Source organism: Dicentrarchus labrax, unplaced genomic scaffold, assembly GCF_905237075.1.
Source record: "Dicentrarchus labrax unplaced genomic scaffold, dlabrax2021, whole genome shotgun sequence".
Lineage (NCBI taxonomy): Eukaryota > Metazoa > Chordata > Actinopteri > Moronidae > Dicentrarchus > Dicentrarchus labrax.
Window position 1 is genome coordinate 26,431,915 of NW_026136702.1, and position 17,234 is coordinate 26,449,148.

The 17,234-nt window shown below is 39.6% G+C and overlaps 1 protein-coding gene across 7 annotated transcripts in view; it reads left to right on the plus strand.

The window, feature by feature from the left end:
• The window catches only part of pla2g4f.1 (phospholipase A2, group IVF, tandem duplicate 1), a 78,226-nt gene that overhangs the window by 13,953 nt on the left and 47,039 nt on the right, over window positions 1-17,234 (plus strand). For 2 of the 7 annotated variants that reach the window (XM_051422882.1, XM_051422913.1), the window contains 10 exons: window positions 269-407; window positions 937-1,073; window positions 1,713-1,935; window positions 2,049-2,166; window positions 2,601-2,738; window positions 2,823-2,930; window positions 5,975-6,154; window positions 6,586-6,758; window positions 6,840-7,026; window positions 8,769-9,763. The exons of 1 other annotated variant lie outside the window; for it this stretch is intronic. In XM_051422882.1, coding sequence (XP_051278842.1) covers window positions 269-407; window positions 937-1,073; window positions 1,713-1,935; window positions 2,049-2,166; window positions 2,601-2,738; window positions 2,823-2,930; window positions 5,975-6,154; window positions 6,586-6,758; window positions 6,840-7,026; window positions 8,769-8,983 — 1,618 coding nt within the window. In that variant the 3' untranslated portion in view covers window positions 8,984-9,763. Of the gene's footprint in view, window positions 1-268; window positions 408-936; window positions 1,074-1,712; window positions 1,936-2,048; window positions 2,167-2,600; window positions 2,739-2,822; window positions 2,931-5,974; window positions 6,155-6,585; window positions 6,759-6,839; window positions 7,027-8,768; window positions 9,764-17,234 lie in introns of those variants that run through there. 4 more of the 7 variants (XM_051422897.1, XM_051422932.1, XM_051422921.1 and 1 more) reach the window with 3 other exon arrangements.

Genomic DNA, 17,234 nt, shown 5'->3' on the forward strand with positions numbered 1-17,234 from the left:
TTCCAAAACCATGGCCATTAATCTGCTGCTATAACAACCTGCACTTAACTGGGAAGGTTGCAGGGATTTTTTCCCGTTTAGACACAAAAGTCTTAGTCTTAATTAGTCAAATTATATTCATATAGCCCAATATAATAAATCTCAAATTTGCCTCTAGGGGTTTTACAATCTGTATAACAAACCACTCTTAACCAGAAGAGGTCAGTGAAACAATGCTTTTCTAGCTTTGTGTTCTGTTACACTTGCTTTTACCTTGGAAAATCCACAGCGAGGAGGAATCTCTTGCAGTACGTCTGGACTTTGACATCCCACCTCAAGAGAAAGAGTATTTGAAGAAGAGGAAAGTTGTAGTGGCACAGGCTTTGCAGAAGCTTTTAGGCCTTGGGTCTCAACCTGATTCTGAAAAGGTAGTGACACTCTTTCATATTGTTTCTTAAAATAATCTATCTGCCATGCACCATTGTCCACCCTCCTACCCAATGGCAATTTGCTAATATTTTTGCTGATTAAAAAAAAAGCAATAATTCCCAGGTTGTCAAATACTAATGCTGGGAATGACAGTCAACGATCAACTAGCTTTCTTGGCTCTGATTAGTTGTTTTTTGTTCAAGCCCAGTGGACTCAAATGCCATTAGAAGCTTCCTACTTCCAGTATTTAGCATAATAGTATGTGGACTACTGTCAGCATGCAGTAAACGTTATTTTCAGGACATAGTGAAAAGTTATTTTCATAAAAAGTTACATAGTGCAGCTTTAATTCATAAATGTTTGCATGCTTACATGCTAAACCAGGATGGTGGTCATGGTAAACATTAAATATTACCAACTAAATCAGCATGTTAATATCGCCTGTTTGAGCATGTTAGCATGCTGACATTAGCTTTTATATAAAGGACACACAGCTACTAGAACCAAACCTCTGTACCCTCTGTCCAGGTGCCAACTATAGCGGTGGTGGCTTCAGGGGGAGGGGCCAGAGCAATGACAGGCCTGCTTGGTAGTTTGAGGGGCCTGAAGAATATAGAGGTCCTGGATACTGCGAGTTACATCACTGGTGTTTCTGGATCCACATGGTGAGTGAACCAGTTGAGTAGTCAGTATCCACACTAAGATATAATAACATCCTGTGAATAAAAGGCATGAGGTGTTTCTGCTGGAACAGAGTACTTTATTTGGTTAGCTGGTACAGTTTAATTTTAATTACAACAGCATGGGGGACCTGAAATGCCTAAATAAAAACAAGAGATTAAGTTAAATGCAATATATATCGTTTCACTGATAGTTTTAGATTAGATTAGATTAGATTAGATTAGATACTCCTTTATTTGTCCCACAATGAGGAAATTCCAAAGGGTTAGGGTTAGGTAATGTAATGTGATAATAAGCTCTCCCCATGTGCAACTGGACTGTTTTTGTTATTATTTTGGAATGGACAATGCAAGTACCTCTTGAATGACAAAAACATTTTTAAAAAATGCAGTTATTAAAAACAGAAAGCCAAATTATAGTTATTTTCCACATGTTTTTATTTAATCAGGACACATTAAATTCATGACACATGATGTCACCAGCCACTTCAGTGACGGTTTTAACTGTAAGGCTAGTGTATTAGTATATGTGTATTGCCTAAGTATGTATACGTTTACCTGGTTATATGAAGTGCTTTTAGATCACTGTATGCCCTTGAACACTATTATTTCCCATGTGAACAGGGCTATGTCTACTCTGTATCAGGAGGTTAACTGGTCACAGCAGGACATAGACAGTATCATCTCAGCAGCAAAGGACCAGATGACGAAGAGCGTCCTGAGTGTCTTCTCTCCTGAGAAACTGCAGTATTACAGTGAAGAAATGGCAGAGAGAGGAAACAAGGGTTACATTGTGTCACTTATTGATATGGCAGGCCTAATCCTTGAGCATCTGGTCTTTGGGAAAGTAAGCAGCAATTTCTGTTCTAACTTTAAATTAATTATTACTTTCAAAGCTTAAAATGAAGGTGCCTAGACATGCATTTTTTTCAAATAATATTTTTTGTATGTGAATTACAGAAAGTCCCCAATACCCTGTCTGAGCAGCAGAGAGCAGTGAATGAAGGGCAAAACCCTTTACCCATATACACTGCTGTCAATGTGAAGGATACGTTAAAGGGCTGTGAATTTGAAGCTGGTAAATATCCTGGAATATATTTTTATTTTAATCACTATAATAGCTGAAACATATTTGGTGGAAGATGATTAATGTCCAACGACATACAGCATATCAAATGAGAATGTTGATAGCGGGACTATGTACAAAACAAATTCAGGTTTGGCGAATGCCCCTTGGAGTTGAAGCTCAGTATTTGAAGCAGAGAAGATTGGAGAAGATGAACAACTTGCTGCCTGACACCTACACAACTGATCCCACTCCTGTAATCAGAGCACAACACAAACAGACAGACAAACAGTGAGAGAGGTAGAAGCTCCTGGCTAAGAGGAAGAGGGGAAAGGAGCAGAAGGCTAACACACTCCTTAGATAACAAAACTAAAGAACTGAAAATTTAAATTGGGTAAAGATGATTGAACTTGTTCTCCTTATACTGTAATAAATCTTGTTGACAGAGTGGTGTGAGTTTACCCCCTATGAGGTAGGCATCCAGAAGTATGGGGCTTTTGTCCGAACTGAGGACTTCGGGAGTGAGTTCTTCCTTGGTCATATTGTCAAGAAGCTCCCAGAAGTCTGCATCCCTTATCTGATGGGTAAGACCACAGATTTTTTTTGCATGTGCTTGCTACAATAAAAATGTAAAATAATCCAGTGTTTTAATTTTTCAACTTTATCAGGAATATGGAGCAGTGCCTTTTCTATCAACATGACCCAGCTGTGGATGCACGTGACTGGGTCCCAGCCCTCTTGGAGTCCCTGGCTCGGACCGGATGTCAGCCAAATAGGTACAGCTACTTTATTTTACAGTGACTCAAGAAATATAATGGTATTTAGACTTTTGAATTAAGAAAATAAAGAATAAGACTAGTGTATCTATTTAATCCCTATTAAAAGACCAAAACCAACAACGTTCACTCTTTCAGGTAGGTTGGTTGGTCGATTGGTTTGTCAATATACTTTTTGTCCGACCAAATTCTCATTGGGTGGGACATATGCATGTATTTTTGAGTTAGAACTAACACTGATTATGTAAAAGAAAATATTCAAATATATTTTCCTCAACGTGGTTCTGTTATAATTTAATTCAATTCAATTCAATTCAATTCAATTCAATTCAATTGTATTTGTATAGTGCCAATTCATAACAGAAGTTATCTCAGGACACTTTTCAAATAGAGCAGGTCTAGACCGAACTCTTTAAAACATTATTTACAGAGACCCAACAGTACCACCATGAGCAAGACCTTGGCGACAAGGGCAAGGAAAAACTTTCTTTTAAGAGGCAGAAACCTAGGACAGACCCCAGCTCTAGGTGGGTGGCTGTCTGCCTCGACCAGTTGGGGTGAGAGAGAGAGAGAGAGAGAGAGAGAGAGAGAGAGAGAGAGAGAGAGAGAGAGAGAGAGAGAGAGAGAGAGAGAGAGAGAGAGAGAGAGAGAGAGAGAGAGAGAGAGAGAGAATAATCGTATTGGTTTAACAGACGATAAGACCTAAGTCAGGAAGTCAAAACAACCCCATTTCACAACTTCACCTGGCAGATTGGAGATTGCAGGACTTAACTTATTGAACATTTACTCAGCTCCAAACTAACAGACACAATTTTAAATAACCAACAACAATCTTTATAGCAGCCCCCAGCCTCAGAGGACAAAAGAGCTGAGTGGATCGATAACATTGCTGGCTATCAATGACATGACTTCAGATTATTTATTATTCTGTTTTTCAATAATTTATTACTTCTCTACCCTGTCTGCATTCATCATCAAGGCCATTGGTTCCTAACAAAGACGTAAATCTTGAAAAATAGCTCCCAAATATATACTTTTATAGTATATACTAATACCTAAAATAGCTAACTGGGCAAAGATTACTAAGTAGCACTACTATTAGTGTAGTTGTTGCTACTGTTGTTGCTGTGCACCTTTGTCTCTGTTTCTGTCCTTCTGTCGTTACCTCTGTCTCTGTCCTTCTGTCATTACCCCATTCTTTCTGTCTCTCTTTCTCTCTCTCTCTCACCCCAACTGGTCGGGGCAGACGGCCACCCACCTAGAGCCGGGGTCTGTCCGAGGTTTCTATAGGTATCCATGAGTCTTTCCTTTGCAGATATGGCCACTTTATGCTAATCCCATGCAGTTTTTGGCAATCACTTTGCATACTTTTTGCATTATTTGCATTTGGTATAAATATGTTATTTTCGCCTAGTGTATTTATATATAGTTATTCTAGATGGCATTACCTTGGCCTCTAGCACCACTTTCAGGAATCTTGGAGTTATCTTTGATCAGGATTTGTCATTTAACTCCCACATAAAGCAAACCTCTAGGACTGCCTTCTTTCATTTACGTAATATTACAAAAATTAGACAAAAAAATTATCACAGACAGATGCAGAAAAACTAATCCATGCATTTGTTACTTCAAGGCTGGATTACTGCAACTCTTTATTATCAGGTTGCCCCAATAAGTCCATTAAAACGCTCCAATTAATTCAGAACGCTGCAGCACGAGTACTGACAGGAACTAGAAAAAGAGATCACTTCTCTCCTGTATTAGCTTCTCTGCACTGGCTCCCTGTAAAATGTAGAATAGAATTTAAAATCCTCCTCCTCACCTATAAAGCTCTTCATGGTCAGGCCCCTTCATATCTTAAAGAGCTCATAGTACCCTATTACCCCACTAGAACACTGCGTTACCCCACTAGAACACTAGAACAGGAGCCAGAGCCTTCAGTTACCAAGCTCCTCTCCTGTGGAACCAGCTCCATTTGTGGTTCGGGAGGCAGACACCCTCACCACATTCAAGAGTAGGCTTAAGACATTCCTCTTTGATAAAGCTTATAGTTAGGGCTGGATCAGGGGAGTCCTGAAACATCCCTTAGTTATGCTGCTATAGGCCTAGACTATCGGGGGATTTCCCATGGTGCACTGAGCTCCTCTCTTCCTCTCTCTTTCTGCATTCATTCATGTCCCATTAATTCATGTTACTAACTTCACTTCTTCCCCGGAGTTCTTGTGCTTTCTCGTCTCGCAGGTTCTTATCGATTCTGGTGGAGCCTCCTGCCATGGTCTTGCTTGACTACCATTGCCAATACTGTTGTTGCTGTGTACCTGTCTGTCTCTCTCCCTGTCTCTCTCTCTCTCTCTCTCTCACCCCAACTGGTCGAGACAGACGACCACCCACCTAGAGCCGGAGGATCTGTCCTAGGTTTCTGCCTTTTAACAGGCAGTTTTTCCTTGCCCTTGTCGCCAAGTGCTTGCTCATGGTGGTACTGTTGGGTCTCTGTAAATAATGTTATAAAGAGTTCGGTCTAGACCTGCTCTATTTGAAAAGTGTCCTGAGATAACTTTTGTTACGAATTGGCACTATACAAATAAAATTGAATTGAATTGAATTGTATTTGAATATTTCCATAAAGAGCATTGGAATTGCATAAATTGGAAATGACTGGAAAGCCACAAATACACATAGAGAGACACATACACATAGACACATACTGAAGGAAGCCACCCCTCCACGAGACTGTGCCCCACAATGCCTCCCCTGTCAAAAAAGTCTGGAACACCCCTTTAGTAGGATCAATTTATTGTTGGTTTTGGTCATTTCATGGGATTGTTGACGATACGAAAAACATAGAATATTATTACTAATAATTTGAAGTGTTTTTACAGTAATTTATTGTTTACACAACAAACCACAGTACATTATTACAGTACACAGTATTTAAAAACCTTTTTAATGTTTTAATTACTACCATGGTCTAACAAAGTACTGACACTTCCATGTTTATCTCAGAACATACTTAACATTAAATGTATGTATTACTCTTTTGACAGAAGGTGACACAGAACCATCAACTCTGGACACATACCTGATAAATCCAATCACAGATGTCATGCACATAATGACTGATTTCTTCAAAAATCGTCCGGTCATTGCTGAAATGTACAATTTCATGCGTGGTCTCTTCCTGCACTGCAACTACAACAAACACAGTAACTTTGTTGCCTGGAAAGGTAGTTGTTTCCAGTCCTGTTCTTTATGTGTTGCTTTGCATTTACAGTCAATTTTCACCCACAATCCAAAAGCTTTTGAACAAAACTAAGCCTCTAGCTGCAATACATCAAGGGTCAATGAAATTAAAGTAGCATGTTCATTTCAAGAATACCCTGTTTGAGGGTACCTGTGTAGTGTTTGGTACAGGCATGGTATAAATAGCCCCGCCTTTTGGCCATTGGTAAAGCACCACTATATTACTTGTCTGTTGTATCTCTTTAATGCAATGTTCCATGGTAACAAAATTCACTTAAGTTGTACAGATTGGGATGCTGAACAAGTCTGTTGCATTTGATACAATTACAAATTTTCTACTTCTATTTAGTCCACCACCAATTCTTGCAATCGGCAGAAGGTTTATTTGTTATTATCTTCTCTGTTTTCTGTCCAGGTGCACATCCAGATGCCTTCCCAAACCAGCTAACACCCAGTGACCCTACTCTGTGCCTGGTTGATTCTGGTCATGCCATCAACATTGGCTGTGTGCCTGTCCTGCGACCAGAGAGAGATGTGGATGTCATCATATGTCTGAGTTACTCCTGGGACCCAGATCACATCCTCAATGTAAACAGAAGAAGGAGGAGCTCATCTGGGAAAGAAATTAATGTATTTCATCATTATTAATATTACTTTCTATGATCACAGGTGATAAAGAAGACAGCTGCCTACTGTAAAGACCATGACATCCCCTTTCCCAGTGCGGATTTTGCCAGTCTGGAAAAGGAGCCTCAGAAGGAGGTCTACATCTTCGAGGATGAGGAGAATCCCAAGGCACCGATAGTGGTTCATTTGCCACTCGTCAATGTCACATACAAACACTTCAAACGTCCTGGTATGCCCATCTTAAGTGGCTGAATTTTCAATTCAATCTGATTAAAGATTTGATCTTCTAGCTAGTCTTGAAGTCATGGAATAGTAAGGATCTTTTCTTATGGCAAGACAGGGTTACTTTAATTCTGCGATGTACGTTACCTATGTATATTCATTTTATTAGATTATAGGAAATGAGGGAAGAGTGATGACATTCAACAATGGTCTCTGGCGAGATTCCTACTGCATTTGTTGTGGGTCATGGTATCAATCACCTGTGTTTAGGGCAGCATTGTTGTCAGTGGCAATGAAATTATTGGCATATGGCAAGCAGTATAGTGGGTTTATCAGAATTTTCTTACTGAAAAGCGCTAAATGCTATGGCTGGAAACAATGTTGATGAGAGTTGTTAGATTTAACCAAAACAGTCAAGTTGTTGGCAACAAAACCAAAACAATGAGCTGAAAGATGCTAAAATGCACTGTAGGGCTAAGGGAATGGTAAAGTGGGTGTTAATTCTCTGTGGATTTGCACATTACACATAGACTATGCTCACATTGGAAGCCTTCGCGCTCAGTTTTGATTCATCGCTCAGATCGGATTTTTTTGTTTGTCTGTTCACATTATTTTCTTAAATGACACCTGAACAAACAAACTGAGCCATATGCGCACATGAACAATGACAAAGACGTCACATGCAGCACATGCAGCTGTCGTAGGGAAGAAAACATGGAGGCCACTGAAGTCAGCATTTCTGGTTCCATTTATAGGTTGATGTGCAGTGTAATCCAGTTAATTTGTGAAAAGAGGGGAATGAGGACAAAGAGAAAGATTGCCACATTTTTAATTATGGAGCAATCGCTGCCACTTCTGTATGGAGGTGTTTGTGGATATGGACAGTGGTGTAGTGCTGGGTATCCGCAGGTATACATCTTGCATTGGGTATACCCACCTCACTGATGCACATCATTTAGTAGTGTTCTGCTGAATTTTTCTTCCTAGGATGGTGAAGGCATGACATAGTCCAATTTTCATTTGGATGGAGTAAGGACTAAAATAATACTTAACTCAGAATACATAATTATGTAGTTGTCTCATCTGTCTGTGGGCCTATATTGATTGCAAAATATGCACCTCTGTGCAAGTTTTTGTGTCTAATGTATTATTGCATTTTTGGGTGAACTGAATATGCAAAATAAATCTTAAATGTCAGTGTTTATTACACAGAGCGATTATCCTTTGCTGGATGGCCACTTTAAAAAAAAAAAATGATATACCCGCTTCTTCAGTCACCACTCCAGCACTGCATGCGGAGTCAGAGCAAACACAGACCGGTTACTATTCAACCACTCAGGTTTGCTTATACTTCTTGGTCTAACACCTCACTTTCCACCTCATTTATGCTGTGTGTCAGTGTAAATGCAGCCATTTGATCTATTTCTATTATTAAAATGTCTATTAGTGCAGCTTTAAAACTGCAGCCATTCAGGTGACGTTTTTCAGGGGAAGAAAATTCTTGTTTTGTATGGCAAGTCTCCAATATCGGCACCTTTACTACTTAAGAGGTTAGTGGCCAGATGAGGTCCAGGAGGTCTCACCAACTGGCACACTGAAATTCCACATGGTCATAAACAGTGTTTGGGATTGTTTCGTGATCCCTATACTATGTATATATATTAGGGTGTGAATCTCTCCCTTCTATGACGATGTATTGTATAGTGATTGAAAAGTGATTTAACCAGTTGTATAATTATCATTTTACAGGTGTAAAGCGTGAGGCTGAGGAAGAAATGAGAGCTGGGGAAGTGGACGTGAGCAGCAGCAGCTCTCCATACACCACCAAGAACATGACCTACTCAAAAGAGGATTTTGAGGCACTGGTGGGGTTGACCACTTATAATGTGTTAAACAACAAGGAGAGCATCCTTGTAGCTGTGTGCAAGGCCATGGAGAAGAAGTCATCCAAGATAAAGCAATAGGAGACAGGATTTATTAGGCCTCTTTTTTTCCTTTATAGTGTCTTGAAAAGTCACTTATGGTAATATTCCCTTCCCTTTTTGCTCTGTGCTCCAATAACAGTTGAGAAAGCCTCAGTCAGTCAACTTCCTCCTTTCCTGTACTTAAATATGCTATGTGCTAGACTTGTCTCTGCTGAGAAGACAACCACATTATGAAAATTATAAGAGGGAACAGTAATTTGCATGACTTGATTATATGTGTAGCTGATGTGTCTTGGCCTGCTGCTGCTATATTATATCATGTATTCCTCTTGCGGTCTGAGGTACCTGTAAGGAAAATGGCCACACTGGCTGATGGTGTCTGGATATTAGCGGGAGTGCTATCGTCATTCCATCACTCTCTTTTGTGCTGAGCTTGGTAAAAGGTAGAAGTTGTGGTTGTGAAGGAGGGTGGGGTGGGTTGTCCATTATTTCGGAAGGTAGGTTCTTCTATCCCCGGTGCCTCTTGCTGTACTTACTTTTATGTAAGTACAGTCCATTTACAAATCTTAAATATCACGAATGAGGGATCTAGTGCCTAATTTAAAAGTTGGTCTTTTGTACTGCATACAGCTTCTACGTCATGATTAGTACTGATTGGTATGTGTATTGATTTAATTATTTAAATAATTCTTTATATAGTCTGATTTCTGTCTTCAAGTAAATATTAATTAAATGAATCAAAGATCTAAGTAATGTTTGAAAGCCATGTGCTGTTTGTTCCTTCTATGAACTGTATCAGAATAAAAAAAGGCAGCCTGACAGACTCTATCAATCTCACATTTATAGATTAAAATATGTATTATACAACACAAGGTTGTATAATGAAATGAAGGTTTGCAATCCCTTTATGTAACACACATAGAACAACAGATACTTACATTCATATTAAAATAACATCAAATCAAATAAAATTAACCACGGTCATGGAACAGGGATGACTCCTATCCGGGTCTCTTCCTCTCCTGCTGGGTGGGACAGGACCCGACATAGTGGGCTGGTCAAACTGATCTGGCTGAGTGGATCATCGCAAAGTCTGCTGTTCATTAATTCAAACCCCATGCTTCCTCTTCTGATGACTGTAGGCTATTTCTTTTATAGCTAATGCATGTTTCAGCAAACTGATTTAAACAAAAACAGAGAAGTTAGAAGGAGCTGGGCTACTGGTCAAAGCATCTGCAAATTTACACATAGTCAAATTCTCCTGATCCAGTTGATATGAATAATTTTGCCTTTAAAAATCAAATAAATTTGTTTTACTATTTTTGTCTTGTAAATGTGCTATGCAAGTCTGGCTCCTCAAGACCTCCATTACAGCTCAGAACCAGCTGTGCAACGAAAGCCTACCAGAAGTCTCAGTGGGAATTGAACTGACACAGCAGTGTTTACTGTTATTTACAGTGTCAACTGTAAATTTAAGGGAAGGCTTATCTCTATAATGGATGTGCAGAAATAAAGAAAAAAAACAGTAATTTCCAAAACAAATCATTTATATTTAGTTTATATATATTACAATTTTAAAACACACAAAAAAGTATTAACAACAACGTGTATGACAGAGACATCTAGCACTGGTGTGAGGCCAAACACTGTGTGGTATAGAGTGGTAAAAGAGAGTGAACGGAAGGCCCCGCCTTAAGACTTGGAATTAGATTGTGTTAATGGATTCAGGGTGTGACATAAAGCTGTATGTGCTATCAATGACCTCTGTGTCCAAATGGGATTGATGGGAATCTTATAATTCAATTTTTCGGGCTTCGGGGGGTCAAGTGAGAGGAGAAGCAGTCCAAGGAATGGTGGTCCACAACAAAATCCAAAAGAGATGGCAGATAGGGCAGGAGTCAGGCTGGGGGACTGCAGGCAGAGGAGAACACAAATTAATGGTGAGGCAAATTCAAAGAATAGTTAGCTTCTTTTTTAAGGCTGAATGCCTAACTGACTGTGGAACACAGTTTACAATCTGGCACTGTTGAGGCGGGGACCAGGTATATGAAGCAGAGCAGGATGATGTTGATGGCTGGCGGCTGGTAACCTGACTCCCCTCCCGTAATCAAACACACAGTTAGACAGAGGTGGAGGGCTTGACAGTCACATGAGGCTGATTATGCTTAAAATTCAGAAAGAGGCAGAAAGTGAAAAGTGATGATGACATGGATGTTTGATTTTTATAATGTGTTATCATTATACAAAAGTCAGCATTATTACGTAATATATTGCTCTGCAAGTTTTACTTTAACAAACACAGCAACAACAAACGTGTCACCAATTCAGTGTCGGACCAATTGTGAAATATGGTCACAATTTCCCCTCCTGTTCTGTGTGATGGTGTTTTTGAGGACATTAAGATATCACAGTGTTAAGTGATTTGACCTTTTGGATAAAAGAAAGTCATCACATCATCATTGTATCCCATCAAACATATGTGTGTAATTTTGGGATAATTACCACATCAGTACTTGACTTATGACCAAAAATGTGTTTGTCAAGGTCTTTTTGAGGTCACAGTGACTTTTGACGTTCACAAACATGGGACAAAAGGATGATGTCACAGTGACTTTGACCTTTAACCTTCGACATGTCATCACTTCATGTTCGGCTGTGGCTCAGAGGTAGCGCAGGTCGTCCATTAGTTGGAAGGTTGGCGGTTTGATTGCCGGCTCCCATTGCATTGAAAAAAATTATATTTAACTTAAACTTTTGTGGCTGCATCCTGTTTTTTTAATGCAATGTTTGATTTTTGAATGAACAAAAACTCAGATTAGATTAAATTTGTTTGTTATCCAATGGATTATATTACTAATTACATAAATTGCCATGTAATTTGTATTCCCTAAATGACTACATTTGAAAGTTATCTGACCCAACACTGAGTTTAGTTGCCTGCACCTGCTGTAGCTAGGGTGTTAACCCCATACACAGCTATAAATCTGCCTTTAGTCTTTGGGTTTTCCAGTAAAACTTCATTGGGGTGCAGTCATACGTCTTTTAAACATTGCCCCTTTCATAAATGTGTCTACTTAAGTTCTCATTAGAAAGCTCAATCTTTGTGTTTTACTGTGAAAAAGCCACCACCCGTGCACTCATACTGTATTATGACTACTGTTAGACCACCTGCATGGGGCTTAGTATGGTCCACATGTGTCATGCTGAATCTGTCATGTGACGTGCTCTTTAAAAAATTAACCTCAAATATAAACACAGTCTGCAGGGATTTAGCAGGCCTACAAAAGGTTCCCTCCAAGTTCATCTCATAATAAGTCACATTAACGTAGACTGAGTTTGCCTTTAAAAGCTTTGACATGGTGTCCAGGGCCAGGGATGACATCGCTGTGTTTCTTCTGGGACTGTTTGCTTTGGTACGCTGTCGCTGTTGATGTGATGAGTAGAGGCCAGAGCACTGTGACTTTCTGATGGGTGTTTATTTTAACCAGAATGCCAGCCAAAATGTTTATTCCACTGATGCTGAGCAGACATAGGACTGTTCAAGTGCTGCATTTTAGAGAGAAGCCAACATTCCCGCCCCTCTTTTGTATAATGCTTGTTTTATACCAATTATGGTCATTATTACATTAAACCGAGAACTGCCCTGCCAAAGTACACAACTTCTTTTGTCATCAGCTTTAAATATTTAAGCAAGCCTCCAGCTCCATAAGAAATAATGGATGATAATGGATAATAAATAATAATAAACACACAGCTCTATCTGATCTAAAACGGAATTAAGTTATAGGATGTCACCCAACATTATTGAGCAGATTATTCCAGATCACACCACTGTTTTTGTCAGTGTGCTGACGTATGTATGCTCAATATAACTTATGACTAAAAGCCATAATGACTTTGCTGATCCCCTAACTCTTCATGTCATCATGAGAGCGACATTGTTTATTCTGAGTGACTATTTGATGGATTGCCATAAGGTTTGGTATAGATGTTAATGCTCACCACAGGATGAACTCTTAAGTCCCCCTCCAGTCATAAATCAGTGTATCTTCTTGTTTCTATAGTTTGTTAGTCTATCGTATGCGTGAAAGTTTCTCTGTGCTCATTGAAAATCTGATTTGAAGGGGTGGGGCCCACCAGCATGATGTGTGACATCACAAATAGTTTGGAAGTCAGTCCTAGTCCAAACACGAAGGTCCACTAGTGCACATACACTGAATATGGTAAATGGACTGTACTTATAGCGCCTTTCTAGTTTTCTTTTCCGACCACTCAAAATGCTTTATACACTTCGACATAACGTCGAGACAGACGACCTGCTCTATTTGAAAAGTGTCCTGAGATAACTTCTGTTATGAATTTGCGCTATACAAATAAAATTGAATTGAACTTCATTAATATTCACACATTTTGTAGTAAGTATGTTATTTCTCAAGGACACTTCGGCATGCAGCAGGAGCAGCCAGGGATCGAACCAACAACCGTCCGATCAGTGGATGAGCCACTCTACCTCTGAACCACAGTGGACTTTCCAGTCAAAACTTTAGAAATGATACATGACACATTGCATATTCATAAATTAAAACATTTTGAATGAGGATTTTAATATGGAAATTAGAAAAAATAAGAAATAAGTTTAATAACTTTGATGACCACTGAACCATTCATATAATATATATAATACATGTGAAAATACTTGCTGAAAAAACCTACTGGTCACCGGTGAAAAGATGTGCCAGATTGGTTCAAAAGTTAAAGACATTGATTAAGTGTTCATAAATGGATCATATTTCACCCAGCTTTGCAAAAGTAATGCAAATTAAAGCTGCAAGCAGTGATGAGCAAGCATAGAAGATGAAAACTACAATCACTGAACAACTTTACTAAAAGTCATTGCCTAATATCAAAATTTAAATATAAAAGCTTTCACTATATCATGACAGTAGTACACAAGAAAGATAATCAGGTTTCTCCTAGTGCTCCTAATGGCATTTGCAAAAATCCACCAGGTCTGAATGAAAACAACCAATTAAAGCCAAGAAATACAGTTGATTGTTGAGCCTCATTCCCAGCATCGATATTTGACGACCTGATAACAATCAACTGTATTCAAGCCACCAATCCATAGTGTCTTTCCATCTGTCTCGGCTCTGATTGGTTGTTTTTACCTACTGCAGCTTTAAATTCCTACCAAATGCCAAATTGTTCATGGTCAGATGTTCATACTGTACCCTAGTTTCGGTAGTGGTACAAATATCCCTTACTTAAGATTTTGTTCCCTTGTACCTACATGTTAACCTCACTTTGCCAGATGGTTTGTTACACAGAACCATCTGAAAAGTCGTTATTGGAAGCTGTTTAGAAAAGGGCAGGCACTTTCAAAAAACACTCGGCAAGTGATTGGTTAAACCATCTGATCATAAGATCAAGATGTCCCCTCGGTACTGTGCTCTCTAGTACTTTTTGTGTTTTTGTTTATTTGTTCTAGCCTCTGCTCTCTTTCTCTGGTCACATATATCAGAGATGAGCTCTTAAACACTGGACTCTCCACTGCACAATTTATAGCTCCAATTTTAATTGATCCAGTATCTTTTCCGAAGTTGTTAGTTGGAGGAGCAGCAGCTGTCTACGGGATTTGCTGGAGATGCTGGAGACACAGAGCAAGGGTGCCGGAGGGCTCGTTAAACTGAGACAGCAGGGGTTTCGGACTCTCTGATCACTGCCTGATTCATCTTATCCTGACATACAGGCAGAAACTTAAATCTGCTAAGCCTGTGTTCAAGATGGACCAATGAGTCAAAGCTGGAACTACAGGCCTGCTTTAACTGCACTGATTGCAGTGTTTTTGAGGCTGCAGCTACAAAAACTCACTGACACTGTGACATCCTACATTAGTTTTTGTGTGTGCCAACTAAGACCTTCTGCACATACAACAACCACAAACCCTGGTTTACAGCAAAGCTCAAGCAGCTTCATCAGACTAAGGAGGAGGCCTACAGAAGTGGGGACAGAATCCTGTACAAGCAGGCCAGAAACACGCTGACAAAGGAAGTCAAAGTGGCAAAGAGGAGATACTGGAACACAGCTTCTCAGCAGACGACCCTGGGTCAGTGTGGGGAGGTCTGCAGATTATCACCAACTACAGGAGACCATCCTCCCACACTATGGAGAAGCATCAACTGGCTGACCCCCTGCCACCCTGCCACCCCTCCCCTCACACCCTCCAACCTGTACTTAGGATCTGTAAAAATGATGTGTGTCAGGTCTTTCCGAAACGGAAGATCAGGAAGGCATCAGGACCCGATGGAGTGTAACCATCCTTGCTGAAAATCTGTGCTGACCAGCTGGGGAACATCACATCCAGCACCCAGACAATTAGCACTGGCGCCCCCCAGGGGTGTGTGCTCTCCCCGCTGCTATTCTCCCTCTACACCAATGACTGCACCTCGAAAGACCAGTCTGCCACCAAACAGGATAAGAACAGACTACAGCGGACAGTCAGGACTGCAGAGAGAATCATTAGTGCCAACCTGCTGTCCATTCAGGACCTTTACCTGTCCAGAGTCAGGAAACGGGGACACAGGAACAGTTTCTACCCACAGGCCATCACTACCCTGTACAATAACCCGAGGACTCTTTAATAAACCATTCATTCCTTTTTTTCCATTGCTGAAAATTCTGTTTCTTTGCATACTGTATATACTGTTATATCCACCTACCCCATGCACATAAAAAAAAATGTCAGCATCTTTTGCACTCCTTTCTACTCTATTGTCTACTGTCTACACATGTTTGTTTATAGATATGTATAACTGTACATATAAGTCTATGTCTTTTTTTGGTTGAACTTGTTCTGTTTACTTATACTGTTAACCTGTGTTTGTACATTGAGAGCAAAGTAAAACCGGAGTCAAAGTCTGATTTGTATATCACAGTCCATCACAGGCAAACTTCAACCACCCAAGTCAATGAACCATATAACATAGTCAAACTCTTACTGAAGCCAGTCAGGAGAAGAGTGAAAACATATTTTCCATGGAGCCTTCAGTGCCGTTCTTTGCTCTTCTTTCAATGAAGAAATACTCTCCAGTTCTGATAGAACTGATGCTAGCAGCATCTTACGCTAACCTCTTTAGCAGCCAGCATTGTTGTTATTGAGCAGTCTCTTCTCACACACGTCGTCACACACACCTAGCATTAAACCGTGTCTGTAGCTCATGCTGTAGCTGACAGTAGTTCCTCACAGGACGCTGTGGTTCAGACACAAACACATATGTTGAACCCTGGATTCACACATGACCTTGCAAGTCCAGCTGCCTTGCTAGGTTACCTACATGTATGTATCAGTACTGGTACACTAAATAATTACACTGTATGTTTCAGGCCTTGATCCAAAGCATTACCAAAAAAACAACAGACCTTTTTCACAGCAGCAATTTTGACATGAAGTAGTAGGGCAAACACGTTACCAATGATACTAATGAAACAAAGTTTATATCTGATATGGGAGGGAATGTATTTCTCAGAATTACTGATAAAATAAAATATGACATTTAATATTGCTCTGTAGATTTGCAAAATCACTTTCTTAGATAAATACAGACTTTTAGCATGCTGGTCTCTTTCAGGGCCAATTTCCTGCTTTCCTACAGAGTCTTAATTGATCTTTGATTGATTGAAGTGTAGACACAATTAAATCAAAACCAGTAGATCTGCAATTATACAGATATATCAAAGAGGCGTTGGTTCAATTATGGTCATTATTGTGGCTGTGGTTTATGGTGTATGAGATCACGCCCTGCAGTGCTTTGGGACAGTGTCTCGTTGACAGAGTGCTGTCTTTAGTTTGTACATTCAGTGGATCACCTCCTATAAATAAATATTTGATAAACTCAACGTTATTCAGTTCATATTAAACTCTGTAACTTTAGTTAAAAGTAGTAGCAACCCAAATATATTGGCTATAATAGTCTTGAGGTATTTGCAGAAAGAGTTCCCAGTTGTTGTCTGACCCACAATTGGCCTTCACGTGGCTCACTAAATATAGAAATCCTGCAGCACCTGTTGCCCCTGGTGTATGATAGAGAGCAAGACTATTTGCATTTAGAAATCAGAGGACCATAATTGCATTTGCAGTGAGTGGGAGTGGAGTGGAGCAAGATGATTTAAAGCTGCAGTAGATAACTTTAAAATAACTAGAGATGACAAAAAAATAAATAAATAAAAAGAAGATGACAAAAAAGAACTTTTTGTTATTTGAAAAATTCCTACTGCAGCTTTAAGTCTTGAG